This window comes from Lycium barbarum, chromosome 3 (assembly GCF_019175385.1).
Source record: "Lycium barbarum isolate Lr01 chromosome 3, ASM1917538v2, whole genome shotgun sequence".
Taxonomy (NCBI): domain Eukaryota; kingdom Viridiplantae; phylum Streptophyta; class Magnoliopsida; order Solanales; family Solanaceae; genus Lycium; species Lycium barbarum.
This window is the reverse complement of record NC_083339.1, coordinates 108,434,415-108,444,574: the sequence shown is the minus strand read 5'-3', so window position 1 is coordinate 108,444,574 and position 10,160 is coordinate 108,434,415. Positions and strand designations below refer to the sequence as shown.

General features: G+C 37.7%; 1 protein-coding gene across 1 annotated transcript; it reads left to right on the top strand.

Moving 5' to 3' along the window:
* The first annotated feature begins 492 nt into the window (after positions 1–492).
* LOC132631114 (putative zinc finger A20 and AN1 domain-containing stress-associated protein 8) lies at positions 493–894 on the top strand. Its single transcript, XM_060346716.1, has one exon. The coding sequence runs from the start codon at positions 493–495 to the stop codon at positions 892–894; it is 402 nt and encodes a 133-aa protein (XP_060202699.1).
* Positions 895–10,160: the final 9,266 nt, after the last annotated feature.

Sequence of the window (10,160 nt, the reverse complement as noted above, 5' to 3'; positions counted from 1 at the left end):
TATAACACCTAACTGTGAGACCACACTTTGAACTTAGAAAGAGTAATTTCAGCTAGTGACATTAGCGTTTGAAGGAAGACGCGGTGTTCTGCTTTATATCTTTAAACACGGCATTCATACTAACAGTTAGACTTAAACAGACCCAATTGATTAGTCCTAAGCATAAATAATGCACTTGAATACCAACTGACCAACTGAAACCAAACAAATTTATAGATACATGCTTGGATTTGCACAAGGATTTCTTGAAAAAGAATATCCCAAACCATAACCAAAAACAAGTGACAGAGGGATGTTATGTTAGGAAAGTTACCTAGTTTGATCATTATTTAGATTAACAAGCTTCCCCCTATATATAACGCCAAATATAACATCACCTGCACTCACTAGCTACACCATCACTACCACTATTAAGTTGGAAAATAACAAATTATAACCAAACACCTTGAAAAGAGCGAAATACAGAAGAAATTTTTCATTCAAAGGGAAAAAATGGCTTCTTGTGACAAAGCAGAAAACCCAAGTCCATGCGCCCGGGGTTGTGGCATCTATGGAGCCCCACGCAATCACAATCTTTGTTCCCAATGTTATAAAGCTTTCTTGAAAGAAAAAGCCCCCAAGGATGCATTAACTTTATCTGAAAAGATATCTTCTCTTACTATTAAAACTGAAAAAGATGATTCGACGATAAAGACGAAAACACAAAGGTGTATGGTTTGCAGGAAGAGAGTGGGACTAATAGGATTCAGTTGTAAGTGTGGTGAAATATTTTGCAGGAATCATAGGTATCCAGAGGAACATGCATGCACATTCAATTTCAAGTCTATTGGACGTGTGATCTTGGCTAAGGAAAATCCTCTCTGCAAAGCTGATAAACTTGAGAATAGGATCTAATGTTATTTTAGCAAGTTCTTTTATTTGATGTTTTCAAGTTTATCTTCTAGTTTAGCAGCGTTTTTTTTTTTTTTTTTTTTGATTAAATAGTGTAAAATTACACTTTTCGTTGTCCGAGATTTTTTGATTCGTTCGTTTCTATTAATTAATAATGTCATGCATACTATTGTTAATTGAGTACAAGGTGAATAAATTTTAGCCACAAACTTCAAATTTCAGTGTCTTATTTTATTTTATTTTTTTGAAAAAATATCCGTCTCTCAGTATAGATACATGAAAGGCAGCCAGCTACTGTTTATGAACATGGATATGGCATCGGCTGCATGTTATTTTCAGAAGCTTTTCTTTACTTAGATTTATATGTATTCCTCTTAATAGCTAAGGTTCACCATTTTTTCTTTAAAGGGCTGTGTGATTTGCTTTCCTGGAATTTAAATTCCTCTTATTCCTCCGCCCCACCCCCCACCAGTTTTATAGTGGTAACTGCTCAGAGATTTATTATTACAATTTCAGTTTCATACTAAGATGACGCCGATTCAGAGAAAAAATGGATTGTGCTCCATTCATTTAACGGAAAAGGGTCAAAATTACCCATGAACTTTGGGAAATAGTTCATCCATACCCTTCGTTATACTATCGGGCCAATTATACCCTTACAGTTATATTATGGGGTCAATTATACCCTTAACCCAAATGGACTGCCACGTGGCATCATCCTAGACGCCCAACCCATTTCCTCCCCAAATAATTATTTACCCACCAAATTTAATCCAACCCGACCCGAATATAATATTTTCATCGAAAATTATTATGACCCAACTGTATACCCCTTATTCAAATAACCCTTCTTGAATGCTGGAAGGAATCAAAAGAAGACTTCAACATCAATCCCTTTATGCATTACTCGTACTGTAGATGTTTTAAAGAAAAAAGATATATATCTTTGGGTAAGAGTAGATCTATTCGTAATTTGTATTACTGGAGAAAAGGAAATATTGGTTTTAATTTGAGTGATACGCTAGACTTGTTAGCTTCTATGAATTTATAACATAAAACAAGTCCAGCTTTGACTAAAATGAATTAACATGTTTTTGTTTTGTGATGTCGGCGGTGACGATTTACAGTGGGGAGAGAGGTCGGAGACGATATAGTGTAGAGAGAGAATGTAGGTGATAATGTAGGGTTATTTGAATAAGGGGCATATGGTTGGGTCATAATAATTTTGGGTGAAAATATTATATCCGGATCGGGTTGGGTTAAATTTGGTGGGTAAATATTTTTTTGAGGGGGAAAATTGATTGGGCGTCTAGGATGAAGCCACGTGGCAGTCTATTTGGGTTAAGGGTATAATTGACTCTATAGTATAACGGTAAGAGTATAATTGACCCCATAGTATAACGGTAAGGGTATAATTGGCCCTATATTATAACGAAGGGTATGGATGAACTATTTTTCAAAGTTCAGGGGTAATTTTGGCCCTTTTCCGTTCATTTAATTGTAAACACCAGTGATGGCATTTTGGGGGAAATAAAGGGATCGTAGGTTTTTTATTTAGTTAGGCCGGGTTTAAATGATGGAGCGGGTTTAAAAAATGAAATCAGGTCATTTGAGGGATTTGGGGAATTCTGTTAAGACAGGGGTATATTTGAACACTTTAATGATGGGAGCGATATTTTTGACCCAAATTCATAACGGAGGATATTTTTAGCCCTCTTCACAAAGTAGAGGGGTATTTTTGATCCTTTTCCCAAAAAACAATACAATCATAAGATATCTTAATTCAGAAAAAAATTGTGAATTAAGATGTTATTTTTTCAATTTTTTTTGTCAAGTTATGTAAGTTGTATCCGTTAGCTCTTGGTCAATATATTTTAGCTGGCCGGGTCAAGTGAGGCGGGTCAATAAAATGGTTAAAATGCGTATCTTTATATTTCTTTAAAATTTGACTTTAAATAAAAATTTCATGTCAGCAAAATTAATTAATGAAAGAATCACTTATATAGGTTGGGTGACTTTTTAATTGAAATATCAGTAGTTGAGTGACTTTAGGTTAGAAAATAAAGTGGAGTGACTTTATGAGCGAAATATTAATAGTTGACTGACTTTTGGGTTAGAAAAAAGTTGAGTGACTTTCTAAGTGAACTACCCTTACTTTAAAAAAAATATATTTTTATTACATAGCGGGTAGGGAAAGGGAAATGGGGAGGGGATTACAATGTGGGGATTCGAACTCTCACCAACAAAGTGAAAGTTCAGGTAGCCAACCAACTGAGCTACTAGATCCCTACGTGAACTACCCTTACTTGAGTGACCATTTGAGACATTATCTCTTTTAACGGAGGCAAATGAGGTTATGCCCAACAGTGTTTTAAAAGGCGGGGGTGTAAGGCGGACGTTTTACATATGCCTCGATGAGGCGTAAGCCCCATGGGTATTTAATTTTTAGTATTTCATAAAATAATATAATTACAATAAATATTTTTAAATAGGTAAAATTACATAAAAAATAAAAGAAAACTGTAAATAAATGAATATATATATATATATATATATATATATATATATATATATATATATATATATATATATGTGTGTGTGTGTGTGTGTATGTGTGTGATCCTCACAAAATACTAATTAAAACAATCGATTATACACCACTTACAATTTGTAATTATATATAACATAATTTTACAAGTATAAATAATACAATGAAATAAAAGCTATTATGAAATGCAAATTAACTCTAACATCTTAACTTTCAATTAAACAATACAATGAAATAAAAGCTATTATGAAATGCAAATTAACTCTAACATCTTAACTTTCAGACTATGAAAATCACAATTTCTTAAAACAATATTACTATCGAACTATTCATTTTATCTCCCTATAAGCAAACAATCAATAAAGCTTTATCAGTATTATAATTAAAACGTAACTCTTTCATGAATAAAATAAAATAACTTTAAAATAACGAAATAATAAAATATGACAATTTTGATACATAGGACAAAAGACCAATGATAAGTGAAAATGTACAATTCGGCTATGTATTTTTAAAAGAAATATTAAGTGATATTCACCCTCACGATATTCTCAACAGTAAATATGCAATATTACGACTTGTTTTTTGAGTTACACCCAATCTTCTTATTTCTATAGATGAAAAACTATTAAGTATCATTCATTTGTTAAAGAATTATGAGGGTCGATTTTAATTAAAGAATTTAACATAGAATTTGTGTAAGAACTGTTAGGCGAGCCTCGAGCATTGGGCGTTAGGCATGTTTATGGCGTAGAGTCGGGCGCTTAGGCATAAGCCTCACAGGAACTAAGCCCCGCACGTGAGCCTTGGAGCGTTTTGCCATTGCCCGGCCCCGGGGCCAGCCCTAAAGCGAGTCCTGAAACTGCCTTTTAAAACACTGATGCCCAATAATTTCGGTTCTGTACATAGTAATCTCATTTTATATGCTTCACTAAAACATAAGGTAATTAGTCACATAATCTTGCACTTATTGTATCTATTCGTGGACACTTTTCATGTGGACTTTGTCTATGTCTTTCTCTCTTAACTCTCTTCTCAGAGTTGATAAGTTTATAATTACATTCATCAGATATTTTCTAATGTGTCTTGCAGTACAGTACAACTGTTGTACAAGGCAAGATGTGCTTTTGAAGAGTTCAAATTAACAGATCCATATGCTTTTTTGTTCATTTGCACCCTTAGAATTGTTATACTGATAAATAGTGTAAATATGTAGTAAAAGAATATTTTGTAAATCTTCTATTTTAGGTTAGTATAGTTTGTATCTTAATAGGACATTGTAACTATGGTATATTTACCAACTCAATCAATGAGAATAATTACGGAATTAATCTCTTTCATGGTATCAGATACTAGGGTTTCTTTTCCTTCTCTTCCGCTGCCCTAATTCTCCGACGTCATCTACCCACTTTTCCGACGTCTTCTTCTTCGATTTCCGTCCATTTTTCTTGCCTTCCATCAATGGCAGACACCAAGTTCCATCCTGCTTTGGCTGTATCCAACATCAAGAATCACATCCCAATCATTCTTGAGATGGAAACGGATCATTATTCGGCTTGGGCCGAATTATTCAAACTTCATGCCCGGTCTCACCGTGTCCTTTCCCACATTCTGCCAACCGGAAAGGAGAAGGCTCCTACCACCGACGACGAAAAGGAGTTGTGGTCCACTTTGGATGCCACGGTACTTCAATGGGTATATGCAACCATCTCCACGGACTTATTGCATACAATCATCGAAGAAGACCTATCGGCAAAGGAGGCCTAGGATCGCCTCCGTAATCTTTTTCAAGACAACAAAAACTCCCGTGCTGTTGCTTTGGAACATGATTTCTCTCATGTCAAGATGCGGGATTTTCCAAACGCTTCGGCGTATTGCCAACGTCTCAAGACCTTGGCCGATCAACTTAAGAGTGTGGGGGCTCCGGTGACCGACAACCGCCTCGTTCTCCAACTGGTGGCTGGACTCCCAGAGGAATACAAGAATTTGGGTACCTACATCCGCCAAAGTAAGCCTCTTCCATCATTCTCCGAAGCTCGGTCAAGTTTGTGCCTTGAGGAAAAGGCGTTGGCTGAAATGCACGATGACTTGCCCGCGGCTATGGTGGTTAATTCCAAACGTGATTTTGATGGCTCTTCTCATCTGAAAAATTCTGGTCGTTCTCACCATCATCGGGGCAAAAATAACAACAAAAACCGCGGCTCTAGCGGCGGGAATAATAACGGCGGTGGCCGTGGTTCGGGCGGCGGCAGTGGCAGCCGACGCCGTGGAGGACGCCCCTCAGGTGACCAGCAGCAGTGGCAACAACCCTCCTCACCGTGGCAGTGGGGTTGGATGCCTCAGTGGGCTCCCCCTTGCCCGTATCCTACCACGCAGTGGGCTCGGCCACAGCAGCAGTGGCAGCCGCCATCTTCTTCGTCTGGCCTGAGGTCGCTGGCCCAGCCTGGCATTTTGGGCTCGCGACCACAGCAGCAGGCATATGCAGCCGCGAGCCCCCCGACGCAATGGACTCCGACGGATATTGAATCGGCCATGCACACGATGAAGTTGAACCAACCCGATTCGAATTGGTATATGGATACCGGCGCCACGTCCCATATGACATCCACAAAAGGTACTCTCTCGTCTTATTTTAATTTGAGCAATCGTAATACTGGCATTGTTGTTGGTAATGGTAATTCAATTCCAATTTGAGGTTGTGGTCATGCTAAATTGCCTCCCTCGAACCCTCCTTTATTGTTAAACAATGTCCTTCATGCGCCAAAACTCATAAAGAATTTGATATCGGTTTGTAAATTTACTACTGATAACTATGTGAGTGTTGAATTTGATCCTTATGGATTTTCTGTGAAGGATTTCCGGACGGGGATGGCTCTCATGAGATGTAATAGTAGGGGTGCTCTCTATCCATTGTCCACCTTCAAATTTTCCACCAATTCATCGTCGACTTTTGCTGCCTTGTCTTCTACCCGTTGGCATGATCGTTTGGGCCACCCGGGAGCTTCTATTTTGGATTTTCTTAGGTGTAATAAAAGCATTGAATGTAATAGTTCTAGTTCATCTAGTATTTGTCATTCTTGCGTTCTTGGTAAACATGTTAAGTTGCCATTTGCTAGTTCTATTTCCGAAACTTTGTTTCCATTTGACATTATTCATAGTGATTTGTGGACTTCTCCAATTTTGAGTTCTATGGGCCATCGTTATTATGTTCTGTTTTTGGATGATTTTACCAACTATTTGTGGACTTTCCCTTTGGCTAGAAAATCTGATGTTTACTCAAAATTCATGGATTTTAAGACCCATATTCTTACTCAATTTGAACGTCCTATTGATACGCTCAAATTACACCTATTAATGGCGTAAAGCGGACGTTGTCAAATATAGTAACCCAACAAGGTTGGGGTCGAATCCCACAGGGAATATGGAGAGAAAAGAGTACTAATCGTATGCGATACCAATCTTTAAATGCTTTAATCCTATTCCGGATAGTTTGAATTGATTGTTGAATAATGTAATTGAATACTTTGACTTAGAATGTAATTAATATGAGAGAGAGACTAAGGTTGTGTTTCCCAATTTGATTAGATATTATGCTTCGGATTTCAATGTGATAGACTTCTAATGGTTGTTCTAAGAATATGCACTTGATCTCTTAAAGACTTCTTAATGTTTCCCAACAGTTAAGCAGTATTTCCTCTTTTTGATTCTTCCGAATATAAAAGAGTTACAATCGAAGAGCGACCAATAATGCCAATTTAGACTTATTCTTATTCCTAAGTTAGTCTATTAAACGAGGGTTAACGCCTCGAGTCATTGTTATTCAATCTTACCAATATTGACTCTCTTTCCCAAGAAAAGTCAATATAATGGCTTCGGCTAATGCTTGCAATCATTACCCAACGTTACAACACAAAGATAGAATAAATAACAACAACCATTATGCATATATCAATAATAGAAACCCATTCACATAATACCCATCATGGGATTCACAACCTTAGAATTGAAATTAGCTACTCATAATGTTTCTTGACAGAAAAAGCTTAAAGATTAACATAATACACTTACAATACTAATACAAGATGGAATGAGAGTGAAGTTGTTGCCTTAAATGCTCCAATCACTTCAAGATTAAAAATCTAGGGTTTATGCCTCTAAAATAAAATCTGAAAAATGAATTAAAACCCTACATTATGTATTTATAGAGCCAAAAGTCGCGCCAAGTTTCTGGACAAAAATGCCCTTACGCCGCATTGTTACGGACCGTAACTCAGGTTACGGTCCGTCCTTCATTTCGTCATTTGACCACTTCGACGTTACGGCCACCATGCGACGGACCGTACCCTGTGTTACGGTCCGTCCTTCTGAAGCGTAAGTGGTGACAATTACTTGGCAACTCTCTGGAATTTTGGATGATGTTACGGTGAAGGGTTACGGACCGTAACATGAGTTACGGACCGTAACACTAAACCGTAACACTGAAGATTTTATTGAAACTCTCTGGAAATTTAGCTCATGTTACGGTGACATGTTACGGACCGTAACATGAGTTACGGACCGTAACACTTCACCGTAACACTGATGGTTTCAATGAAACTTTCTGGAAATTCAGGCCTTGTTACGGTTCAAAGGTACGAACCGTAACATGAGTTACGGACACCGTTACGGTCCGTAACATGAGTTACGGACCGTCGCTTAGCTCAAATTTGTCCGTTTTTCCAGCATTACTTCTCATTTCCGATCCTTAGTTAATCAACCCTATAAAACACAAAAATAACATAAGAAACAATATAAAAACACTTAAAATCAAGCAATATTTCTAGTTACAAAGGCATAAAATGTGCCAAAATTCACGGCACATCAACACCCCCAACTTAAGCTTTTGCTTGTCCTCAAGCAACTACAACAATACCTACTACTAACACACGACATCTTAGCAAAATAAGAATGACTACGGTGGTTCTGGCATGTGTTCCTAGCACGGACTCTTCAATTCAAGAAAAATATTTAGGCTCTTATCCATCTCCTATTTGTGACACAAGATGCACATTTCGGAAAAATGTCAATTCACTATGCAACCTCAATTAATGACATAATCATAGTACGGGGGCCTCTATGCACATGAATTTCAACTTCCGGAAAGCCAGTTACTTCGAAACCTACAATCCTTATGCCCTCACATAGACCAAAGAATGTCCCAACACACATTTACGACATAAATGGGACAGAAGACTAAAGAGACAGAAGAACACTCACACTCACAAAGAAATTTGCATACCATGCGTGCACATACCATAGGCTTGCCTTTATTTTCCATGCATTCAACTTTGAACAATTTGATCGTGATCACATTAGGACTTTTTGGGCTTGTAACATTGGCTTAGGGACGGGTAGGATGAATATTTGGGTATCGGTGACTCACTCTCCTCGACACTTCTTTTTGACTTCATTCACCATTCTTCCTATCATTTCCCACCCTCCATTTTTAGCGTGGATTTATTTAGAACTTTGAACAATTTTTTTTTTGTTTATATATATATCCACGCTGAATTATGTCCCTTTATATTCGTGATTACCCCCAACAGGCCTTTGACCTCATTTTCCTCATTTTTGACTTGTCACCCCCAACTTAGGCTTTTAGCCTCATTTTCCGCATTTTTGACTTGTCACCCCCAACTTAGGCTTTTAGCCTCATTTGTCAATCTTCCGTGTCAAGGAGGGACTTGGTGCCAAATGGGTTTATTCGAAGAAAAAGTCTATAGGCTCAAAAATGGGAGACTAGGGATCATTTTCTGTACGGGCCAGGCTCATTTAAGATACTTTGGGGTTAATACAAAGAAAGCCTAAGATCACTTCACAATCTAATTCTCCTTAGAATTCACGCACGACCAACCGGGCAAGTTCTAGATTGCAGGCATCATATGCAAATAGAAGCTAAAAACTCACAACACAATGGCATAAGGATTGTTTAAATACTCCGACTTCATTTCCGTTTGAAGATTTCACATACATAAACACCCTTTCTTTGCAATGTCATTAAAAGAACCATACATGTCAATATCAACAACTCAGTTTTGATGTACATCACAAATTATTTTTCGGAGGGATATCATTGAACTTGTAAAAATCATTTTTATCTATGCTAGAAACACGGACCACCACCACTTAAGTCAGCATTACTTTACTTCTATATTAAACATTCTAAACATGCTAGGTTCAACATACACACAACATTCTTCGGGAATAGAAACACATAGCAAAGAACAGCCGAAGAACGTCCTAACACATACTTGTTAATAAAAACAATACCAACAAAACAAAACAATAACAATTGTCTTAAACACATGCTTACTATCACAATTTTGATAAGATATTTACCAAAACAAAACAATAAAAACAATATCCAGTATACTAAAACAGCAATCCCAACAACCAATCAGCAAATACCACACCCCCAACTTAAAAGCATGCATTGCCCTCAAAGCATCAATATAACGCAGTAAAAAATTTGGAGGGCCTCCCTGGAGCGCACTAGGCACCCGGATCTGTCGCAGCATCATGGGGTGGAGCAGTGGATGGGGGAGAAATACGGTGAGCCGGCTCTGTAGGCTGAGTTGAGCTAGAAGTAGCTCCTGCGGTGTCGGAACTTAACCGGGACTCCTGGCGGATTCTTTTCAAAGTACGCCGCTCCTCTTCCTCATTCTGTGGGCGTAACTCAGCA